This window comes from Sebastes fasciatus, chromosome 21, assembly GCF_043250625.1.
Source record: "Sebastes fasciatus isolate fSebFas1 chromosome 21, fSebFas1.pri, whole genome shotgun sequence".
NCBI lineage: Eukaryota > Metazoa > Chordata > Actinopteri > Perciformes > Sebastidae > Sebastes > Sebastes fasciatus.
This window is the reverse complement of record NC_133815.1, coordinates 10774974-10800125: the sequence shown is the minus strand read 5'-3', so window position 1 is coordinate 10800125 and position 25152 is coordinate 10774974. Positions and strand designations below refer to the sequence as shown.

The window sequence follows — 25152 nt, the reverse complement described above, 5'->3', positions numbered from 1 at the left end:
ACCGCGCGCACAAAATAACACTGCTGAGAAGCTCAAAAGACACACACACTCACACACAGTCGCTCGCCCATACCCATGACAACACGTGTACTGCTTTAATCCCCATAAAGTGGGCCTTGTGCGTGTCCGGTGTGATGGATTGCCTGGCACCCACGCCTCCCCCTCTCCTCACACACACTCTGACCAGTGTAGTGAGGATGTGTGAAGCCGGCCGCGGGGAAAAGGCGCCAAAACCCTCCGAGCTCCTCCGCAAACACGGCGTTCTGCTGCCAAGGCAGGTACACCGGGGCTATAAATGGAGCATCACATTTCCACTCCTGTTTACCTGTAAATGTGTCTCGTCCAGGGGAGGAATGTGTGGCCCTTTTACAGACACTATACATGTGGTCAGCGCTGACCCGCTCCGGACCCCCTCCTCAACAAACCCATTATATTAGAGTGAACCTCACGAACCTCGCCATAAAAAGCCTTGTTATAGCGCGGGGCTGATTTTGGAGTCCCTCCCAGCAGTGTACTGTTGCTGGATTTCTGGCCAGCCGTGTTTGTTACTATGGCAGCTCTGTTTGTTTTTCAGCAGCTTGTTCTCACTCTCTATCACAGTATACGTCCCCTTTTTCTCCCTCTTTTTCTTCCTGCGCATTTCTTGATTATAGATGTTATCGATTTTCAAAGATTTTCTGTTTTTTACCACCCTGTCTCTCTCAATCTCTTTCTCTTTTCCTCTCTGTTTATTTTCTCCAGTGTGACCAGGTCCAGGTCATCCCCATCCCCAGTGTATGTATTATTATCTTTCATTTCTCTTCATCTCGCTCCATCACATTCACAGTCACCTCCTCCCTCTGCTCCGCTGCATGTGGATGTTGGCACAAAGGTGATTTTTCTCTCGCACCGTCGTCCCATCCCGATAATCGTTCGGCTTTGCTTCGTGCCGCTTACCCTCCGTCGGTGGAATCCAAATCCATTTATTATCATATGATTTATTTCTGGCTTTGTCCTTTTGTCCGTCTCTCCCGCGTTCCTCCGATCACTGGAACAGAACATGAGATTGATTTCCTTATTAGATCAGATTCATTGAATCTTACGCTAGACCTTTACAGCCCCAGTTTGGATCAACAAATGGATGAAAGCACTTGATTGAATTAGGTATTTGTCTGTATTGAGCACAATTACATTGCGATTATGCACTCAGTGGTCAATGAACTACTGTGTATCCATTAGAAGGGGGGCTCGGCATCAATGATTTGTACTCCCTCAGACGTTCGCTTGCTTTGTTTGTGCTGAAGCGGCAATTCATTTAGCTATTTTGGAATCTATACGCGGTGCCTGTGGTTTACTGTAATTTAGGATATTCACACTCACAGCGTCTCACGTCGCAGCCAAGTTTTAAACTACACCGCCCAGCAGACACCTCCCTTCAATGGCAGGAAGTGCATGTGGCGACGAGGTCTGCTCTTATTGTATTCCCGGCAGGGCTCGGGTGAGGAAGTGACTTAAATAACTCGAGCTGACCTGGACCGGTTGCGTCTGCGTCTTTTTCTGTGACGCTCTGTTAAAAACAACATCAGGAATTAGACAAACAAGACATCTCTGCAACTTGTTGTTCATTTTCTTAGTGCAAAAATAATTTAATAATTAAGCTTCAAGGTTATGTCAGTCAATTAACTGTAATAATTGATAAAAATGATTAAAAAAAATCATAAAATGTTACTAAATAAATACACAAAACATATCGATCCAAAATATTTCTTCAACACTCCATAAGTTATTTGAACGATGCATATTTTATAGTTTTTGAGATGCTCATTTTTGTGAGTAGATCAAGTTCAAAGGCGTTTTGATAGTTTCGTTACGTTACGCATGAAACGCAACGTAATGACATCATCATGAGCGTACACCGTGATGTCACAAAAGACCGAATCTTTAGCTTTCTGCTGCAAAAAGAATGAATGCTGCAGCTATTATGGTTTTTATTTTACATCGATTTGATTCATTTGAAAGGGGACGTACTGGAATTTACACTTTTACCTCCGACAGCATCTGTTTGTCTGCTTCACGGTGATCCAGTAAAATGACCTTCTATCAGTAAGCGTGGTGCGCTGTGATTGAGCGTTATCAGATTGGGATAGCGCCCCCTGGGGGCTGTGGCTTCAGGTGAAGCGTTTCTTTATCGCGTTGCAGCTCCCTGGTGAGAATGTCAAGGTCCCGGTCAATCGTTCTTTAGTTTGCTCAACCTGCATGTAATCACATTCATCACGGCCTGACGGGGTGTCATTCAGTGTCCTTGCTCACGGGGAATTCTTCCCATGATACATCAGCATGCAGTCCCGTGATAAGACGTGACAAATACAGTCAGCACCAAAACACAGGTACATGCAGACAGTGGCTGGCATACTGAGCAGCAGCGCAAGTGTGTGTGCGTAAGATTGACAGAGTCCTTGCTCCTCACCTCTATATGGATTTATGTGTGTGTGCATGAATGCATGGATGTACGTGTGTGTGTGAGTATGTGTGAGTGTGTGCCCCCTATGGCAGCACCATCTGCCCCGTGCCTGTCTGTAACCCCAGGCCTGCTTGGCAGAGGACACAAGTGTTTCTCCTTTTTTCCCCCTCCCTGACCCTGAAGGCAGCACAGTCACAGAGCTCAGTCAACATGAGGTAACACAGAGAATATCAGCAGGAATTCAACCACACACAGAGGGCACATTAGTCATAATATTAGCAGATGGACACGTAGTTTTGATGTGATTGTCATGGAAAAACATTCTCACCTTCCAGCTTCTCACATATGAGGAGCTGCTGTTTATCATTTTAAATGAAATATGTTTATGGTTTGGGCTGTTGGTTGAATTGTGAAAGCAATTTGAAGGTGTCACCTTGGGGTCTGAGAATTTGCGATGAACCTTTTTCCATTTTATGCCATTTTATAGACTAAATGATTTAGCAGATTTTTGAGGAAAAACAATGTAAATACTCAATAAATACTGAAAATAATGATGCAGCCCTATTTTATCGAAAATACCATAATGCTTTCACCACAATACGTCACTATAGACAGTCATTGTTCATTTAACTCAGGTAGAGCGCTCACATGTTCATAAAATTATATCTTTTAACTAGGGCTGTCGCGATTAATTGCATAATTGTCCGTAGTTAATCGCTGTAAAGGGGAGACTCGTGGGTACCCATTGAACCCATTTTCATTCACATATCTTGAGGTCAGAGGTCAAGGAACCCCTTTGAAAATGGCCATGACAGTTTTTCGTCGCCAAAATTTAGCGTAAGTTTGGAGTGTTATTAAACCTCCTTCACGACAAGCTAGTATGACATGTTTGGTAACATCCTTAGGTTTTCTAGTTTCATATGATGCCACTATCATATTCATTCTAGCTTTAAAACTGAGCACGCTACAACCGAAAATTTGCAAGTTGCGTTACGTTAGTACCGTTAAAACAAATTTGTGTTATCGCAATATTATAGTACTTCATTGGAATCATATTTTAACAATATCATCATATCATGTTCATTCTGTGAATTTTTCCAAGCTGTGAATTTTAGCCATTGCAATTATTTATTTATTTTTATTTGCACACAAGACTGCATAAAATCCAGATAATGAAAAAATAAGAAATGTGTCAGGAGAGGTCAAAAAGCCAAGGACCTCTCCTCAACCCTCGAGGAGAAAAACAAACTAACAATATTAGATATCAAGTTTAGGTTTACATGCTTGAGACATTTTTGTCTGATATAATGCACAACAATAGAAGGCAGTTCATTGCATCGAACATTAATTTTAATATCAATATCTTATCAATATTGTGACTGACCTCCCTGCTGGTCTTGATGCTGTTAAGTGTTTCTTTACTGTCAATGAAAGCAGCCAAGTGATCATCTCCAACAGTCCAACTGAGCCATCATCCCACCCTCAGTACGAGTACGAATGTGTTGGAGGGAGTGTGTTCTGCAGCCCGTTCCCTCTAATGAACCTCTGTACATACATGATATTGTAAAAGGTTTGTATTGTCTCTGCAGCCTCCAGCCAAGTTCCTCCTGCAGGAGGTCAGTATCGCTGACTACGGCAAGAACTGTGTGGTGATCGACCTGGACGAGACCCTCGTACACAGCTCCTTCAAGGTATTTCACCACACAAACTCTCAAGTACACATTTCAGTGTCATCGTTTCAGTGGTGTCGTGCTGTTATGTCACAGCCTGAGAGGGATAATAGGATTATACAGAAATAAATCCCGAAGATGCCATTCTTTGCTGTGAATATGGGATCGATGGCATGATGACAATTAGCATGAGGTGCCACTGAGCTAGTGTACATAATCACAGGAGAGTGTGCCTGTTTATGGCTTTTATACACCAGTTAGAACAAGAGAAGGCAAAAAGGAGGTCTAACTGTTACTATAACAAGGTGTTGGCATGGCAACCAATACATCCTCGGTAGCTGTGTGCATCATGCAATTCATCAGCATGTCCTGTATCTCTCCAGCATGTCGGCTTTTTATGAGCTAACAGCCTTAATCTCCTTCCCTTCCCAAGGAGTCATCCACCTATAATAAAACACTTTGATTATTTTTGTTTGTGAGACCCTTGCAATTCATTTGGATGAAACGTTTTCAATAATTTGATTAATTATTTGACTCTCAATGGGACCATAATTTACTAAATGAACATCATGCTGTATTGAAGAAGACTTGAAACTAGCGATTGAGACCATAAACTCATGTTTACAATGTTTACAGAGGTAATAAATTAAGTGAGAAGTAGGCTCATTTTCTCATAGACTTCTATACAATCAGACTTCTTTTTGCAACCAGAGGAGTCGCCCCCTGCTGGCTGTTAGAAAGAATGCAGGTTTAAGGCAACTTCTGCATTGGCTTCACTTCTCAGACCCAAAGGTTGCTACCTGGTCAGCACACTAACATGCTCACAATGACAATGCAAACATGCTGATATAATGATATAAACTACAGTAACTTCCTCAGTTAGGTTGAGGTAACAAAACATCATGTTTGAGCTTAAATTAAGTTCGTAAACTATGTAAAGTACGTACGGAAACATCGTAACTAAAGCATGGAAAACACGTCACAAACGTCACTAAAAAACTCGTCGCTAATGTAACTTGCAACACAAAACACCGGCGTCGAACACCGGCCTCCTGGTTAAAAGTCACAAACTCTGAGCTTAGCATATTTACGTGACTGCGTTTACTTTGCAGTCAGTACGGACTACATAACGTACAAATTACATGCGGAAAGCAAGAAAGGTGTTCTTATCGCACGCTAAATGCCTCGTGCGTTATCGTGTCATTCATAGGCCTACTGTACGCATTTTCTTGCTAAAATTTGGGGATGATCTTTACTGGAACTTATGTAATAAAACGTTTGCTTGCTTGTTTTTATGGCACCACTATCATATGAAGATATGATAGTGAACAGTCCTGTAGAAGGTAGCTACCTGATATTTCAATACATTTTACTGTATGTGCTTTAGACTTCCCACAATGCACCATACATCCTTTGTTTGTCCCTTCAGACTGTAAAGCATGATAGCATTCATCATGTTGGTTAAGTATCTTAAATTAACTGACATGTATAAGACACAGATGGACGGTTATTTTCAGTCGTTCTGGGAGAATTCATGATATTTATACCGTGACAGATGACTAATGATAACAGCATATAGACTTGTGCGTCTCACCATTATAAGTTCCCTCTACTGACACACCTGGCACACCTAGTGACCCACTTCAGCTCAGCTCTGCCTCGGCCCCAGCTGATCTCATTACGTCTGTACGTACTGTATCTGTGGCTTTTGTCCTCGGCATGAGAAAAAAGCCAGAGAGGTTGTGCAGCAAAACAGCAGCTCAAGGTGAAGCTGAAGAATCTTTTTTTTACTTTTATTCAGCAGTGAAAGGAAACTATTTGTTCCTTAACGTAACAGCAGAGAAAACAGTACAAAGTACATTTTCATATGACAGTCTGGGAATTAATTTGCTGTGGAAAGTCATAGGGAGAGAAAAATGTACACTCACACACACACACTGTAGTAGACCCACCCAGTACAGTCACAAGCCAGCAGCACGGGGCCACACACACACACATGTACATGCTCACCCACACACCAGGGTGTGTCCAATACAGTGTACTGTTGCCTTGAATGACTGCGGGATGAATTTCACAGAAATCCTGGATCTGTTCTAATAGTCTGAAGGGTTTTATTTTCCTCCCCTGACAAAACAACTCCTTTTTTTTCTCTCCTCCTTTTGATGGAACTCAGCCGCACACCGTATACTCAGTCCGTCAAAATGCATTTGGCTCTCAGAGATCAGTATGAAATGGATTCGGGCAATGCAATAAATGAAAATCAGTTGGCAGAGGACCAGAGCGAAACAGAAAGCGACACACGCGTAGCATTTTCAGTTCCGTTCAGAAGCCTGCAGGATTTCCTGTAGATTTATTTTTATCTCTAGAAGTGAAGTCGGGAGGTCATTCTGGATCAAAATGTTAAGCACTTTAATTCTAAAATGTTCAAGTCATCGTTGGTATTCGACAGTCAGTGCAGAAAAAACAACCAGAACTGACAGGGGGACGTTTCACATAGTGCACAGATGGACGTGGACTAAAAAAAGAGAAGCGTTACATAACACATCACATACTGTATGCTTTATCCCGTATCTTATGGATGAAAAGATCATTCCTGGGCTGGCTCCAGGATTAGATCCAGCGTGTGTTGGATCTGTACAAATGACTGACAGCATATATGATAATAATAGTAAAGCTTATTTATATAACATTTCTCAAAACCAAAGAGCCTTACAGAAAAAAGATGATAAAAGACTGAAATAGGAATAAAGTTTATTAGTCAAAATGACGGCTACGATATTGTAACCCTATGGGTAATACTCTCCTCCAATCATAAGCACACATTTGACCAATGCATTTTGCATAAATGTAGACGGCAAATTAGGACGTGCCTTTCCCAAATATGTGCGGACCCCACGGTATAAAAGGCAGCGTCCCTCGCTGTCAGACATCTTTTTCTCTTCAGCGATTTGCCCACTGGCTGTGGTTTCTAATCCTTCGTCTGTCTGGATCAGTGTGGTTAAGTCGATGTGGTGTCCCGACAGGGCATACATTCAGCAGGCTCCTCCCACTGTGCCCATAGAGTCCAGTAGAGGGCTCTGCCTGTGCTTATAGAACTAGGATCACATTATCGTAACCTTCGTTCTAACGTAATTCGACGGTGAGAAGTTGCCCCAAGCGATTACATTACAGCCCGTTCAGCGGCTGCCGGTTGCAGCGTTCTGGCTCAATACTGGACCAGTTTCAAAAATTGTCATCCCCATTTGTCACTTATATAAATGCATGGGGAAAATAGCGTCCAGTCTGAAAAATACCAACGTTTCCTTTTAATCTGCTGCTATAACAGCCTCCACTTTTCTGCAGAGGCTGTCCACTAGAGTTGGGGACCTGACTGCTGGGATTTGATCCCATTCAGCCACAAGAGCATGAGCAAGGTCACGCACTGATGTGGGCGATAAGGCCCGGCTCACTTCAACTTAAAGGTGTTGGATGGAGTTACGAGGTCGGGCTTTGTGTAGGCCAGACAAGTTTTTCCTCACCAAACAGAAAACCTTTGATTTATGAATCTTACCGCATTGGCATTGTCGTGTTTCAACTGTTGCCGAAATAGTCAGCAGCACATTATTATCATGCTGTAGCATTAACATTTAACACACATAGACTGAGTTAGGCCTCCTTAACCCTGTGAAGTTGTCTGACTAAATAGAGGCCTGATATTATAAGTTTATTAGTCAATCAACAGAAAATAAATCTGCAACTATTTTGTCAAGTAATTTTTTTTTCCTGTCGTTTTCTGTCCACATAATGGTAAAAATGTAATATGCACAGTGTGTAAAACAAAATAAGGGATTAGCCATAAAACCTATAATTATTAAATGGCCATGCAATCAATAGAAATTAAGTGTTTTAAAAGAAGATGATTTGGTGAGAATGAGCTCCTTATGCAGGTCATTTCTTCAGATATATTGTATGTGGACAAACCTGCTATAAGCAGCTATAAGGTGTTTTTCAGTGGCAGGTTTGGACAGGAAGTATTACGATATGTATATATGTAAAGAAAACACTGAACGACTGATCATCAGTTGAAACAAGCCAGAAGAAGTTCCCTCCATCTAGTCTGTTGAGGTCAACGCTGGTTCAGCAGAGATCCATAAAACAAATACTCTTCGTTCTCTCCATTTACTTCATCCCTCTCCTCTCCTCTCCTCTCCTCTCGCACATACATCCTCCTCCATTTCCCATATCTCTCGCCGTCTCGGATCGGGGCCCATTACAGAGCAGCTGTTGTGTGTTCACTCTTCAGATGATGGAGTGATTCAGTAGAAGAGCAATAGTCTCTCTTCCTCCGTCTGTGTCTCTCTCTCTCTCTCTCCTCTTTCTCTTTTCTCTATGTGAAAATTGGACCAATGCCTGTCGCTGGTTTGGCTCATTACTGCTTCTGTTTTTAGACAACCGAGGCTGCAGTCTTTACGTTCTCTGGTGTGAGCGTTAACCAGAGCTGGATATATTACAAAATGGAGCACATATGTCTGTCATCTGTCTGGGATATCTGGATCTTTGATCGTGCATTGACTCACTGTTGCATCACCAAACATCTGTAGTACAGTAGGTCTATTGTTCCACTGTCAGCACCGCCATAATGGTCAGATAAAACAGGTGACATGTGGAAGGTCAAAGTACTGTGTGTAGTATCCCTGCAGCAAACACCCCCTCTGCTGGGTGGCATTGAACTGTACCTGCTAACTGCAGCATACAGTGCAACCATTGGGGATGTGGGTAGGTTTATATTAAAGCAGGTTTAGAGTTCATTAAAAAATCCTGTTTTTTCCCCTATGTAGCATTTAATAAAAAAAAATGTTTTAACACAATAATGTAGTTATACATAGCAATAAAGACATTTTAAGTGTTATTTAATGCACAGTAATTGTCAACAATTATAACATCCTCTATAAAGACATATTTTATATAACTACAATTGTGTTTTACGATAATATAATTCATTATTTGTTTATACAGCAGCCTCCATGGATGCCCACAGAAGGAGTTATATCTAATTACACAATATATAGTGTGTTATAAAGCATTAAAGGTGCTATTGATGACATTCAGCCACTAGATGTTGTTTTGCTGCAATATCGTGGCTACTGGAAAAAAATTGGATGCAAGACAAAGCAGCGGCACTGCATCGTTCTTATAATAATAATAACCTGCATTCTTTAAATATCATTGGATGCATTACAGTCAGTTCAGCTTATAATACTTCTAAATAATCCTCTATTCTTTCTTGTGTCTACAACAAACTATCCAAAGAGATGACAGCCGTCTTTGTGCATCTTAAAATTCAGAAGCATTTTTTTTTTCTTTGCCTCTATGTCACATATTTTACTCTCCGAAATGACACCGCCGTGCCTCCCACCTAATCCTTTCATCCTCGTCTTTACGCCCTCCACTTGTCTTCCACCCACACCCCTCCGGCATCTATCCTCCTCCACCTCCTTGCACCCCTCTCCTCTCCCCTCTCTTGCTTTTAAAGATGACACGAGTCGGCACTCCGGTCCGCGTTACCGTCTGTCATCTTGTTCAGCTCCCAGGTTTCTCCCCGGAGTATCACTTCTGGTTTTTATTTAACACTGAGATGCAGAGTACTGGAGCGGAGGGAACCACACAGTATGCTTAAAGCCTTCCTAGTTAGCCTGGGGCACCTCATAGGAGTATTTTACCTTTCTCTATTTTTCTTTAACCAAAAAATATGGTTTGGTTTAGCTGCTTCCTTGTCAGATTGTGAGCAAAAAAACCCCCACAAGTGTTGAATCCTCTCTGTTTCTTGTCCTCCTGCAGCCCATCAGCAATGCAGACTTCATCGTTCCAGTGGAGATTGATGGGACTGTTCATCAGGTACCGTTGCACTGATATGGAGGATGAAATAATATGTATTAATTTATAAGATCTCCCTTGGAAGCTGTGGCTCCATTTTCTTCCCTTAAGTATTCATTATTCTCTATTATCTCACGGTTACGTCAAAAGTAGGACAGCGCATACACTGCTCCCTGGATTTATTCTGTTTTATTCTCCCCGTCTTTGCTCGCTGTAAAGATAGATGTGCTGTGACGTGACTGTGTCACCTGGTAAACAAATGTCACAAAGCGTGTTGAGGATACTGTTGAGTGAGCAGCAGAAGAGATGCTTCACTGATTAGGAATATGTGTGTTTGAGAGAGAGAACACAGCAGAAAGGAAGAAACAGAGGCACCCTTTACACCTGCATTGTGACTACACTTCTGTATAAAGGTTGATTTTCTGCATCCTGTCTGAAGCAGAAGCGGCTAGACTGTAGCTGTGACCTGGTTCAAGTAATCCAGGATAGGCTTTCTGTATCTGTCTCGGCCTATGCTTGATTACTTGCACTTGGGGGCAGCAACTAACCCCTGGAGACCCGCCGAAGAGGACGAAGACGAGCAGAAATCTCAAATATGATAGCAAAGTCTGTTGTTGTGAAAGACTGGGTATTGAAAATGTTTAATCCTCTAACTTAACCCAGGTCAGATACTTGTATGTGTGCGTGTTTCTCACTCTCAAAGTCTCTTATTGGCTTCAAATATGGATGTATCGCACATTTTCTTTTTCAGGATAACCAAGGTCATTTTTAGAATTAAGAAATATTTGATGTGAATAACTGCAGTCAAGGTTTATGATGAATCATATGCTGTAAATATGTAGACTTGAGGTTCACCTAGAAGAAAATCTGTATTTATTTAATGCATTTAATTCTAAAGGTATCAAATATGACAGGTCATTACAGAACTGTAATCCAACTAACGAAATGAATAAGTAAGGGATCATTTACAACGAGCCGGTCATTGTTGTGCATCGCCCTGAAGGGGTTTATTTCACAACAATAACCGGCCAGCTGTACATTATCCCGCTTATTCCACGGCTGATTTCTTAAGAAATTTGACACAAAAGGGTCTACCAGAGTCCGACATCAGAACTGCGCCCATAGCAATGGTCTGTTATACAGTATATAGCGGTTTGCTATAAAGAAATAACAGACCGTAGAACGTTGTGATTGACCAATCAGAATCGAGTATTCAACAAAGAACAACAAACATTCATTCTAGCCCTAACTCTCACTTAGGTTTTACTCAAGTCAAACCATGTACTAACCTTTCTGACTTCATAAGCGTCAAGGATCAAAACCTAGAATGTAAAAGTATTATAACCAATAAATAACAATAAAGTCTTTACAGCCTCCTCCAATCAGTTCATGAGCAAGACTCACGTAAAGAGTGGGTGAGACGCCAGCGTCCCACTGAGACTGATTGGGTAATCTTACTAGACATTTAACGCCAGGCCTTGAAACTTGGTATGGACCTTTGCATTGCCATTCTGTTGCTAGGGCAACAGCTGTGGTCCAAGTTTACTTCCTGTCAGTTACTGTATTAACAAACACTGCAACAGGAATTACAAAGGGATGTTTATGTTGTCAAGTGTGAAAAGGTCTACAGTGTTTATTTTTGTGTCTCTGTTTCAGGTGTACGTGCTGAAGAGGCCCCACGTGGACGAGTTCCTCCAGAAGATGGGGGAGCTCTACGAATGCGTCCTCTTCACAGCGAGCTTAGCCAAGGTTTGTTCCCACGGTTTACCACTTACGATCACAGCGATGTCGCTTTACACCCACTGTATTAACCGGATGTTTCTTTGGTTGGTTAAGTACGCTGACCCTGTGGCAGACCTGCTGGACCAGTGGGGGGTGTTTCGCGCCCGGCTCTTCAGGGAATCCTGTGTTTTCCACAGAGGAAACTATGTCAAAGACCTCAGCCGGCTGGGCCGAGAGCTCAGTAAAGTCATCATCATAGACAACTCACCTGCCTCCTACATCTTCCACCCTGAGAATGCAGTAAGTCAAGTCCTCCTTCTCCTCGTCTCCATTATGAGCCTGCACCTTTTTTGGTGAAAGCACTTTTAAAGTTTAAAGGACCCTCATCTTGGTGTTAGCTACGGAGACATTTTAAAGGAACAGTGTGTAACATTTAGGGATCTATTAGCTGACATATAATATTCATAACTATGTTTTCATTAGTGTATAATCACCTGAAACTAAGAATTTGCCATGTTTCTACAGTAGCCCAGAAAGGACAAACCAAACACTGACTCTACAGAGAGCCTTTTGTGTTTTCACGTTACCTGAAGGCCACCATAGTTCTCCAACATGCTTCGAAAGGGAGGGTTACTCACTTGGTTGCAATCTGCAACCACTCCACTAGATACCACTAAATCCTACACACTGGTCCTTTAAACTAGATTATTTTATAATCATGCAAGATTTTAAAAACAGGATTAAGGATTATTCGAGCCCTGAATGTGTGCTCAGTCCTGGCACTGAATGAAAATTCTTTGGTTTATGTAACTTGGTGTTTGTTTTAGGTCTGTAGTGAAATGTTTTGTGTTTTTATGTTGTTTTGAACTTTGTGCTGTTTTGTTTTTAAGCCTGTTATTTGTGTTTTTATGTGGTGCTTGTGTGAAAACTTTTAAGCTGCCTAATGGCTAATTAGATTCAAAATCGTAATGGGAATATCCTGGCTAAATAAAGGTTAAAGGTGCTGAATACAGGATTGGGAACATTTCTGTTGCCTCTCAATGGCTCTCAACATGGCGACGGCGACTTGACGGCTCGTAGTTTACAGTTCTAACAGCCCTAACGGTGCTGACAGAGCTAACAGTGTTAACCTGAGGGGGAACCGTAGGTTGGGCGCTACGCTTCCGTGTCGATATCAGCTGTAACGGCCATATGAGTGCAGTGCAGAGTGACGGCCGTGAGCTAGCCAAAGCAAGGAGAAACTCTGATTACAACACACACAGAGGGAGAGTGACTTCATTCTCTGCTCAGGTAGACATTACTCCTCTATAACTTTACATAGTTAATAGTTGTTTGCCGCAATATTAATTCTCTGGATATCAAATTTAGCACTTTTAAATAAAAAAGGCGCAGGGAAGGCTGGATGTTGTGTTCAGGTACCACAATTTTTTTTACTGATGAGCTCTTTCTGCCTGCTATGTTATCTTTTTTTAGGAATCTTACTGCTATTGTTCACACTTAAGTTCATATCAACTCCTGTTTACATGACCCTTAAACATGGAAAACGTCTGAACGATTTTTAAGGTGAATCTACATATAAATGTGGGCTACAATGAGGTTTTACATGTCCCCAAATCCTCACTGAACCGGGGTCAAAATACACCGGTACAACAGAAATAAGTTAGTTATAAAGTTATTAATGATGGTAAATGATTATATATGCGAGACGTTGTCAGTTTTAATCTGCACTGTTGTTTTAAAAAACAGCTTGAGCCAGAGGCAGTGTTCCCAGTTTTATGAGATTTCTCTCCTCTGCGGAGAAGTTGCTCAGCGGAGCTGCTGCCACTCTTCATGCCTTTGATGCATTTCCCCCATTAATTATTTACACAAAACTCGCACCGTCTCCTCACCTATAATGCAGCACTTTAGCATCGACTGTCAGCTGAGTTTTCTCCCTTCAAATAAATAACATCTCCTCTATTTCCTCTCTGTTTCCTCTCTCCACAGGTCCCAGTGCAGTCCTGGTTTGACGACATGACGGACACGGAGCTGCTGGACCTGATCCCTCTGTTTGAGGGCCTTAGTACAGAGGAGGACGTTTACAGTCTGTTACAGAGCCTGAGGAACAGGTAGCAGACGGCGGCTCCAGCTGGTATCTTCCTGCCTCGGGGCCACCGCTGCACAGAGGCCTCACCTTGCTGCCACGGCCCCCGCGGCCCCCGCGGCCCGGCTCATGTCCTCCGAGCGGCGCTGGGAGTCCCGGCGTGGCTCTAAACCCGAGGACTTCAGGCAATCGCTCCGGTCATAATGAAATCTAGAGACAACAACTGTAGGGATCTCTGGATTCTTGGTCTCTTTGTACAGGACTCCTACTGACAAAAGATTATATCACTGTATGTACATACTATATGTTTCTAAGCAAGACATACATAAAGTAATTTTTCTATCAGAGAGCGGAGGTTTTACTATTCTATCAAGTAATATTTTAGTTACCAAAAATAATCCAATAGACAGAAGGAAGAGGTTTTGGGTGACCTTTTGTTTTTTTTGTGTTAAGCTGTGCTATGCAGGCTGTTGTATCTCGTCTGACCTTTCATTCAAACAACTGTGATTTATCTTCTCTTACAGAATGAAGTGCCTTCATTACTGTGCTGATTTTGTTGTGTCGGGTTATGGGGTGCGCATTTTTATGCTGCATATTTACTCAAATCTCTAAATGCGTATTAACTAAATCCTTAAATTGAAGTTGGAAAGAAGTCTTTGGTAAATGTCATTTAAAACAGAAGAGAATAATGTATCCAGCTAGCCTGTTAGACCCGGATGATTCTTTGCTTTTGAGTTAAGTGACATTGGATTGTTAAATTTACCAAAGATTTCTTCAATTCAATGTGCTTTTGACGTCATTTGATCCTTGACAGTGACTGTAAATTGATAATCCTTCAATCCAAGACATTGAAACCCCACTTGATTATTGAAAAAAAAAAAAAGAAACCTTTGTGATGACATCGCCGTCCACCAATAAATGTTAAACTTTTGAGGAAGATATAATAATTAGCTTAGATTACATGAAATTCTATTTATTGGGGAAAAGGGGGTTGGGTGCATTGTAAAGACTGCTGTTGAAATCGTACTGTACAACATTATTAAAGTTGCAAGTTTGCACACTGTCAGTTCGTGCCAAGGTGTAATGACTAATAGACCTTAAAGCTGCTATATTTCATATTAACATGTCATCAAATGACCATATGTAATGTGCAACCCGGTCTCACAGGAAGGTGTATGAATAGCACGACAATACACAGACATTCTGCGTGTCACGAGGACGCATTTTAGGCTTTTTGAGTGTCATTTGTATGCCACACAACAAAACTATGGCAACGTCAGCAGGTAGGTTCTGGCAACAAAACCACTTAGGTTTAGGAAAAACGTCATGATTGGGCTTAAAAGTAAAATATGTACAAAAACAACGTAACATACTGGAAGTACGGAAAAAAACGTCATTAAAAAACACATGACAAACGTCCCTAAAGTAACTTACAAAACAAAACACCGGTCTCCTGCTTGAAAGTCCTGTGTTCCAGTGTTCTTTTATTCTAGGTCACTAACTCTGACCTTTGCACGCGGTCAGTACATTGTGTAAAAATGACACGCCAAAAACAAGAAAGGTGTTCTTATTGCACACCAAGTGCCTTGTGCAATATAGTGTCATTCATACGCCTTTTCCTGCGTAATGTGAAAGGTGTCGCTTGTAGTGACAAACCCAGAGAATTTTCACCCGACTCTGCAGTTTGTTTCAGATGTTTCCAGTGAAAACGCTCTAATAAACCAACTGTACGCTACCTGTTCAGCACCAAACAGTAGACGGAAAAGGTTAGCCACTAGCTGGGGAAGGTAATGGAGCATTTAGCAGCTAAAGAGGCAGATATTTCCCTCAGTAGTTTATGGAGACCAAAAACAGAGCTAAACTCGAGCTAGACTTGACTCACTTGGAACTGTTCTTTTTTGGTTATTCATTGACAAAGTTGCGAATAGTATAGGTAACCTCACTTGAGGTTCAAAGCGAGCTGAACTAATACTAGAAGGTGGAGTTAAAACACTGCAGACCACTGATCTGGTCAGACAGAATCGTCACTAGCATGACATCCTGCACAAACCCACCATTTTTAAATAGCCAAGCTGTCTTCAATAGCGACCGCAATTTCTTTCACTCAACCCAAATTTTTAACCACGCCGTGGTCAATTGACGAAGTACAGACGTTCCTCTGTTTGGTTGCCGATGAAAGGATCCTGCGAAAGAACACAGTGGAAAACTGAGTAAAGTACCTGGTACCAAAAGCGAGTCAAAGTTGAGTCAAGCCGGGCCAAGCCGTACCATGCAGTGGATATTCGGCATTACATTCACCAGGTGGTCAGAAACACAACTCCAAATGAATGCTTATGTTGCTCCAGCTGTGTGTGATGTGTAAATAAGCAACTTCAGAGGAGACGATGTGTCAATGTTGTGTTCACAGCTTGTTTCTGCTGCCCCCTAGTGGCTTGAAAATCTGATGCATATTTAGGTGACACACACAGGGCTGAACATTTTGCATTTTTAAACATCACAACACAGTTTGATGTTCAAAGTTCATTCTTGACCTTGAAAACAGCAAGTGACAAAAAATTTCACTCATGAGGTTCACTTAGTAGCTGGTCTGGAGCTTTTGTTCCTATCGCATGAGCTTTGTCAGCAGATGGAGTTTGCTCATCTGTCAATTGTGCAAGAAGTCCTTAAAGTGCTCAGGAAAAAAAAGTTTGATAATGCAATGAATACAGTTTACTTAATCTAAAATGAAATGTGAAACGCTGCATTTAAGTCCATTTAAATCATGAGCACTACTTACTTTGACTCCATTGTCTGCAAGGTTAAATGATCTGCAGGTGCATTAATAATATGGATATAAACTGGTTAATGTGCAACCAAGAGGAGCTAAGCTTCATGCGATATCTTGATGTGAACTTTTAGCTTCCGCTTACGTAGCAGCCACTTTAACTGCAGCAGTGGATTAGGCATTACGGAGCCTATTGTTCCAGCCTGAAGAACTCTTGTGGAGGGTTTTCTTTGCCTCTTAAGTTTCCACTCGTCCCTCAGATATGTGGGGACTGAAGTTCACCACAACGTTGTTGAAATGATCCTATTTTCATAATGGAGTCCAGGATTGGATCTAAAAATGGAAAGCAGTGGTCAAAGGTAAGAACAACGTCCAGTCTGTTGACTTGAAGCTGTTGGTTAGCAAGAAAACCAGGTTAGTTATGTAACAATCTGTTTTCCCTGGCGGGGATTGTGTGAACTAGCCTATATAAGACAAAAGACAAGTGTAATAGATGTATCCCTGAACAGAAAACATCAGCTGGGAGCCTCATCCATGATTCATGCTCTGACTGCAACGTGCAACAGAAGAAGTTTACAGATTGTTCACACAGTTTGGAAATGTTTTGGGTGGAAAGCAGAACCACTGTTTGATGCTTTTGGTAGAGAAATAACAGATTTGTTTCAAGGTTAGGTGTAAAAACAACTCACCCACAATTCATTTCTATTGTTTCTTTACATACAACTCAGTGTTTGACTACGGATTACCATTCTGCAAAGGCTCCTCTTGTCTAATATACTTCAAAAAAAGTGTGCAAATCACTTTGGATGCAGCGTGCTAATACATCTCCGCATTTAGCAAACGCATGTAAACACAAGCTGCCAATGCCTCCTCTGTTGGGGGATCAAAGCCGCGGAGCTGTAAACCTTCAATAATGTCAAGCGTTCCTCCTCGAGTGTCTGTGTGAGTCGGCACAGAATGAGAGACTTAGCCGCAGAAAGCCTCTGATTCCTTTCCAATAGCACTCCATGCTCCTTGAGTCCAATTCCCCCATCTGCTAGTTGTAACAGTTGTGGAATGAATAATTGGTGTCAAGTGGCCCCTGTAATGCCCACTGTGCTGCTGAGGGCTCAGCCGAACATAAACACAACGCCGACTGGCTACTTGGAGCACAATTGGGACCTTGAGTGAGGCTCGAGTCCATCTCAATTATGGCTGTGTATTGGCAAGAATCTGGTAGGCTTGCCGCGGTAGTCGGTGTTACACGGTGGTCAGGCATACACCGATTACATTACTTGCCCACCGCCCCCACTGTCTTGCTTTTTTTTATATAGAAATAAAACCCATTTAGTTAATTTTGGCGTATCAGTGCCGTGTAATCAAGACATAGTCGGACGCTACAAACTGAGACTGAAAGTGTCTGCTCCGTACGCAGGAGTCAGATTTAACACATTGGACGAGAGAAAGTTGACAGACAAGACGATGGCGGAGGATTTGGTTGTCAAAGCGAAAAGCAAAAGCACTTATTTGGCAATATTTGTGATTAAAACTCAATGCTATAAGGGAACCCTAACGTTAATGAGGCAATCGCCATACGGAGGACGGCGCGGTCACAGCCGGTGTGTGTGGCGCAGCATCGCCGAGTGGAAACGCTCAGTGCCGCAGCGAAAGCTGGACCAGAGAGGCCAGACACACAGCCATCCAATGGTAAAGATCAAAGTAAACACTCTACAGATATTGAGCGTCATCTTTTCCAGTAATCCAGTAATTGGTAACACCATCTGGCGATACGATACGTATCGTGATACAGGGGTTATGATACAATATATTGCAATATACTGCGATACACAAGCAAGACGATATATTGCAACTTTTTAAATCCAATTTTAGGAAAACTGTCGTATAAAGAACACACCACCCTATGCATAAAATCTGAGCAAAAGAGTTTACTAGTTTTTTATGCAATCAGAAGTTTAGGATCTGCATTTGCCTTCATCAGAGTCCCTGTAACATCCAACATCATAACAGTACTTTGAAAGGGCACATACACTGAGACGGCATATAATGTATATTTGCACTGAGTTAATCTTTGCATGTAAACTATTAACTGAAAATCGATTGTTTTTGAGAATCTATACAGTATCACAAAGCGTAATATTGTGATACTCGATATTTCTTACACCTCTCAACTCAGGTATTTTAGATGATGTTCTCAAGCATCTTGACTTTGAGGTGCATTCTGCAAGTTTCCCTTCATTCATCCTTAAAACAAGCCAGAATCTCCACTTCAGAGGGGGCCGGGAAACAATGTATGAAGAGGTGTATTTAAAGTTGTTGTACTGTAAATATTGAGGCAGGAAATTGCAGGTGTGTTCAGAGGTGGGTGTGGAGACAAATACAGCCAGCCCTCTCTGCCACACACACACTCCAGCTTGCACACAGGAGGAAGGGAAAGCCTGCGATACTTTATTGCATAGAGAGACATCATTTCACTAATTTAAACCTCCATAACTTGTAGGAGACAGCGAGGCCTTCACTCCGCCAGACGCAACACAAGGTAAGATCCATGCTTTTATTTTGGTGACATATTTCACTAGATTGTTTTCTGGGGGTTTTTTTCTATCCATTTCCTCTTTCTGAATCACTGCAGTTCCCAAAGGCTTACATCTTTACTATCATGTTTGTTGAAAAGTATCTTTAAAACAGACCTCATGCTGTGTTTTTAAACCTCCATCATGTCATATTAAAACGAGGTGAACACATTTATACCATTAACAAAGCCCATTGTGTTTGCTGAGTCAATGGACACCGCAGGTTAATTGAAGTGGAACCAGTCTTTCCTGTCACAGTAATGGAAGCGACTCTGGTCTTCAATTGATCTTTTCAGAGAATATTTGTTTTTCATATGTTTAGAGCGAGATCAGATTACATCGCACAGCAGTTGTATTTCATTCACAACAGGGAGTTGCCACTACAATTAGTTTCTTGTACAATTGGCATTCAGTCAAGTAATTAATTCAAATCAATTAAAGTCTTCTCCAGATTTTTCAAAGTTTATGTAGGAAATGTATTTAATGAAATTGAGATAAACTAAACAATAAAAGTGGATATTTCATCACAAATCAGTTGAGAATGGGATCCTGCTATTTTTAAATATTAAATAGTATATGCATACTGAGGGAAACTATTAGTCACAGTTTCATGTATGGAGTATAGCCATGGGTGTGGCCTGTCCTTTGCCCAGATAACAAAAGGAAGTGATCAAGAGATGTTTGAACTAGTGGATGTGATGATGAATTGTTTTTAGCATCAAGAAAAATTCCTCTCGGCTCTTTCAACATCATTATAAAAACATAACATTTCCCAACTTTGTGAGGTAATTACTGTTATCATTTGAATATTAACCAGCCGTGACAGCATGTGGCTGGTATTGTTTGTGTGTGTGTGTGTGTGTCATCATGGCGAAATGCGGTCCTGGAGACTGCTACTGTAGCATGAACTACCACAGAGGAGGTTTTGGTGTTTATATTTCTGTCTGTGGACAGATTTTGTCTCAGCAATAGCGTCACAATTGTGCAAGGTGCTGTCTCAAAACTTTACAGGTGTGTAGTTGAGATCAAAATGAAGTGTTCGAAGATGGGTGTGGTCCGAGTAAGGGCGCCGGAAGTAGGGGGGTAGGAAGTGGGGAAGGGCCTCCGCACACTTTACGCCCCTGGCCCGATTTGACATCGTGGCTAGTGTGATCCAATCGCTAGATGGTCTCTAGTTATTTCATTCATTTGAATGGGACCATGTACAATATTAAACCTAAATACTACCATTTGATATGTTGTATCAGAGTTAGCTGAAATGTAATTTTCACCACCATTTGTATAGGTCACAATTAAAACATACATACAATGGCAGAACAGCACTAAACAAACAGGACAGGACACATAATACAAAATTATACATAATACATTATCATGACAGCACATGATACATAATAAATGCAAGGGTGTGTGTATACAAAGCAAAGAGTTGGTAGCTTTAAGTAGACTTTTCAATTTGGCTTTGAAGTGAGATTATGTAACTTTTGAATGAAGAAATAAGGGATGTCACGAGAAACGATACTTTGGTACCAAGTCGATGCCCAAATTCTGAAAACATGGCAGTATTTCGTTTTTCTACAGTACCGCAGGTACCGGGGATCAGAGCTCAGGACTAATGACTAATGACTAATGGCTGGTAACGTTAGCTATTAGCAGCCGATGGGCACACAGTCCTGCTTGGCTAGATAACGTATAGTTGCATTGAGTTACATTATGATCCGTTCAAGCTCTATTCAGTAAAAAGTAAAAAATTGGGCAAAGGTAAATCTAAAAATGCTAAAAATGTATTAGCACACTCTGTTTGTTTAGGTTACACTATGTTTCAGCATTTACTATTAAAGTTCCCATATAGTTACTTTTGGCAAATAATCTTGCTTTATAGAACTGCAACTCTTAATGTATTATAGATATTGTAAAATGAGTATGACTAAGCTGTGCCTCTCAGTCCTCCTTAGACTCACACACCAAATGAAGTAGGATTTTGCGACTTCAGCCCCAGCCCTATCAAGTTATTTAAATCTCAACCCTTTTTTCTGTTTGTTCTGTGTGTGTCACCTCTTTTTATCTGATTACTTGAAAACCAGAGCCTTTATAGTATTAATAAAGGGTGTGGTTAACATCCTGGTGTTGCACAGCTGACCTGATCTGTCTCACCTCACCTTACACCAACCCTCTCCATCAATCACTGCCCAGCCAGACATTTTATTCCTACACCTTGAGCGAAGATTAGACTCTGTGTGTGAGCCGATGAATTATAGCTGGGTTATTTCTCTGGAGAATAACTGCAACCCCCGGCTATTTGCCAATCGCATCATGTATGCATGGATCCTGTATTTGCATTCATGATATGTTGCCGGCAGCGAGGCGTCCTGCAGAGCCTGTTTCCATACAGCGTGTCACCACTAAGCCTATATATCCTCGGCTCAGCTGGCGATACAGTCTGTTTGCTTATCAGTGCTGTTGTTTCTGATATCTGAGTCAAGAGGCTGTTTAAGCGCCGCTGATTGCAGAACTTGTGTGTTGCTATGGCGCCAAGCTGACACTCATTAGGGGGATTAGAGGTGTTTCGCTGTCAGAGATCCAATCTGTCGAAATGGTGCACATGTCACTTTAGAGACATCTGTTTCCAGTGAAAAGATAGGGGAACTCGAAGGATGAGCGATGAGGAGGAGGAGGCTTCAAAAAGGCTGTATTTTTCTGTTGAAGTGCTTTGGAGGAGTTGCAATTAGATATTTGTTTCATAATATGCTGTAAGGTTAACACATATTTGATACGGTTAGACCTCAAGCAGTGGTGGTAGAAGCGTTAAAGGAACAGTGTGTAACATTTAGAGGGATCTATTGGCAGAAATGGAATATAATGTTAATAATTATATAATTATATGTTTTCTTTAGTGTATAATCACCTGAAAATAAGAATCGTTGTGTTTTCGTTGCCTTAGATTGAGCCATTTACATCTACGGAGGGAGCAGGTCCACTTAACGTAACCGGCCGCCATGTTTCTACAGTAGCACATAATGGACATTCACGTTTCACGTTGTAGCATCGGCCACCGTAGTTCTCGGGAGAAGTTCAATAAGTTCTCAGGTGGTTGCAATCTGCAACCTCACCACTAGATGTCGCCAGGTCCTGCACACTGCACCTTTAAGTTTCAATTGGATTAGATTATCTTTTTATGTAAATTGGTGTTCTAACCTAATGTATTAACTTCCAAATAAAATCAGGGAAAATAAAAACAAAAGCAGAACATTGTTGTCGGGCACCATCATATCCACATTACAGTCATTGAAAAGTAGGGACAGCAAATATGGAATTAATTGCCCCTACAGGTATAGGAAGCGTCGGCCGCACAATATCATCGCCCTGCAGCGCCAGAGAGACGCACCGTTTTAGAAGTACGGACCATAGACTGTATCTAAAGACGGCGTTCTCTTTATATTTATCTTTATTTTATTTATCCTTTATTTACAGTGTTACAAAAACTATAAAATAAAGCATGTCAAAAACAGACAAGGGCAGTTAAAAATAGAAGATGGTACAAACAGACAACAGATATACATCCATGACGGACGGAGATTGCTAAACACTTATCAAGGCTGCCAACATAATTAAAATGATAGTCCATGTTTCTAGCCTTTTATCAAGTAAAAGTTGTGGATATTGTATTAAATGAAAGTTTTTTTAAATCAGTGTAAACATCAGTCTAAAACAGCTGTATGTATAGCTGTATATATCTTAAAACTACTCTTGAGATTCCAGCACTGACCATAAATCCTAGAGTTAGAATAAACTGTGCTTCAGCATCACTAAGATGTTTAACGTTTCTGTATATCTTTTGCTTGTACATCTCACATACTACCTTAAATGTGTCTTATTGCATAAATCACCTGTTCTTTACACCCTGATATAAACAGTTCAAAACAATGTAAATCCTCCCTGTTTTCTATCCTGACATGTGTGTTTGTTTCAGTTCAGCAGAATGATGAATGATGACAATCAAGACACATTTAGAAATGTCGGCAGAAAGCCGGGCCTGCAGATATGGACCATCAATGTGAGTCAGCAGTGGAACAAATACCATACTACTCTGTGTGTGTGTGTGTGTGTGGACACTACGAGTCTTATTTTTGTGTAAGATTTCATAATATCTAACATTGTTGTTGTTGTTTTCTCATTCAGAACATGCAGATGGTGCCTGTTCCAGCTCAAGGCTTTGGCAACTTCTTTGAGGGAGACTGTTACATTGTTCTTTATGTGAGTACAATACTGGCTCAACATTAATGAAGACGTATCATTTGAACATGCCTTGAGTCTTCTATTTGCTTTGTTTTTCACCAGATAAGTCAGAACAAGGGCTCAGGCCAGTCGTCTGACATCCACTACTGGATAGGAAACACCTCCTCTCAGGACGAGCAAGGTGCAGCAGCAATCTACGTCACCCAGCTGGACGAGCACCTGGGTGGGAGTCCGGTCCAGCACAGGGAGGTGCAGGGCAACGAGTCACCGAGGTTCAGGAGCTACTTCAAAAATGGCCTCATGTGAGTGAAAGAAAAAGGGCCTGGTGCGAACTAGAAGGGGGTGGTGACCAATAAGGAGAGACACACACACACACACACTTATGCCATAATCTTCCTGAGACATGGTTTACAACAGTAATCCCTCCGCATGAAATCATTATGACACAAATTACACTTGTTTTGTTGAGGCTTAGCAGAGAAAAAAGTTCATTAACCTCTGACTTCTCATTGTGTTTTTGCTTCACGGTTATGTAACATTGAGGTTACATTTCAAAATTAGCAAAACAATAAATGCACTCAGGCGCTTTTGCAATCATCCCGCTTCATGTGTGCGTTTCATTACACTTGAACTTTGATCTCTCCTCAGCTACAAGAAGGGCGGGGTGGCCTCGGGTTTCCAGCATGTTGACACAAACGTCTACAACGTCCTGCGCCTGCTGCACGTCAAAGGGAGGAAGCATGTCACGGCGACAGAGGTATGCAGAGTAGAATATAAAGGGCGGTGACACGGATTAATGCTGCCTGCCCCGCGCCTCCCACTGGAGCTATCACAGGCTTCACACAGCCGGCACTCCCCCTTAAACAAATTATGCCGTGCTTGTTGCCAGAGCTGTGTCAGAGTAGATGTTAATTGCCTGAGTGCTGTGACTGTGTTGTATTTAATTAATACTTTCGTAACAGAATGTTTTTTTTATTGGCTTTATGACAGCATGTACCGTACATTTGAATAAAGGTTGATATTAATCATCCATCATGTTAACGTTTGTTTGCATATGTGCAGGTGGAGGTGTCGTGGAACAGCTTTAACAATGGAGATATATTCCTGCTGGATATGGGGAAAGCCATAGTGCAGTGGAACGGCCCCCAGAGCAACAGGAGGGAGAAGCTCAAGGTAATCCTGCCCTCTGATTGGCTGCAAAAGGAGCAGTAATGTACTTACTTAGTTACTTTACACCACTGCAAAAGAGTCACACATGCAAAAAACTTTCAAATATGGCATTTCCACATGGGGGTTGAGACTTTACATTAATATAAAAATGATAATATTCAAATATATTGAGTTTCTCTTTTTAAATTTAACCCATTTGTGCCCACAACTGACATTTTTAACTTCCTTTAGCCTAAGCACAAATGTGAATACATTTTCAAAATCGGTCAAACCGTTTGGCTGAAAAGTGAGTTTTTCTTATCATACTGTGATGAGAAAAATGCCACAACATTTGTTCTGATTGGTCAGAAGTCTATGCAATTATCTAACAGTACAACTTAGTAGTACAAATTTTTAGGTCACATGAAAAATCACACTTTTATTAATAGTCAAAGTCAGGATTTTTGAAACAATTATGAAAAACACTAACATTGTGTTTATTAATTGCTTTTTTTTATACTGCATATGTGTGTATATCTTTGGTATTCAACTCGTTATAAGTTCATAGATACCGGCCATCATGTTTCTACAGTAGCCCAGAACAGACAAACCAAACACTGGCTCTAGATAGGGCCGATCGCATGTTCACGTTTTCACTTTTTGCG

The 25152-nt window shown here is 41.4% G+C and overlaps 2 protein-coding genes across 6 annotated transcripts in view; both read left to right on the top strand.

Moving 5' to 3' along the window:
• ctdspla (CTD (carboxy-terminal domain, RNA polymerase II, polypeptide A) small phosphatase-like a) overlaps positions 1 to 14835 on the top strand; it is a 36737-nt gene extending 21902 nt beyond the window's left edge. For 2 of the 3 annotated variants that reach the window (XM_074622410.1, XM_074622409.1), the window contains exons 3-8: positions 742 to 774; positions 4030 to 4131; positions 9928 to 9984; positions 11620 to 11712; positions 11800 to 11985; positions 13672 to 14835. In XM_074622410.1, the coding sequence (XP_074478511.1) occupies positions 742 to 774; positions 4030 to 4131; positions 9928 to 9984; positions 11620 to 11712; positions 11800 to 11985; positions 13672 to 13797 (597 nt within the window). In that variant the 3' untranslated portion in view covers positions 13798 to 14835. The remainder of the gene's footprint in view (positions 1 to 741; positions 775 to 4029; positions 4132 to 9927; positions 9985 to 11619; positions 11713 to 11799; positions 11986 to 13671) is intronic. The other variant, XM_074622411.1, reaches the window with a different exon arrangement.
• Positions 14836 to 16691: 1856 nt separating this feature from the next.
• Positions 16692 to 25152, top strand: part of vill (villin-like) — a 17841-nt gene continuing 9380 nt past the window's right edge. For 2 of the 3 annotated variants that reach the window (XM_074622406.1, XM_074622404.1), the window contains exons 1-7: positions 16692 to 16891; positions 19030 to 19068; positions 23073 to 23156; positions 23282 to 23356; positions 23441 to 23640; positions 23987 to 24095; positions 24401 to 24511. In XM_074622406.1, the coding sequence (XP_074478507.1) occupies positions 16847 to 16891; positions 19030 to 19068; positions 23073 to 23156; positions 23282 to 23356; positions 23441 to 23640; positions 23987 to 24095; positions 24401 to 24511 (663 nt within the window). In that variant the 5' untranslated portion in view covers positions 16692 to 16846. The remainder of the gene's footprint in view (positions 16892 to 19029; positions 19069 to 23072; positions 23157 to 23281; positions 23357 to 23440; positions 23641 to 23986; positions 24096 to 24400; positions 24512 to 25152) is intronic. The other variant, XM_074622405.1, reaches the window with a different exon arrangement.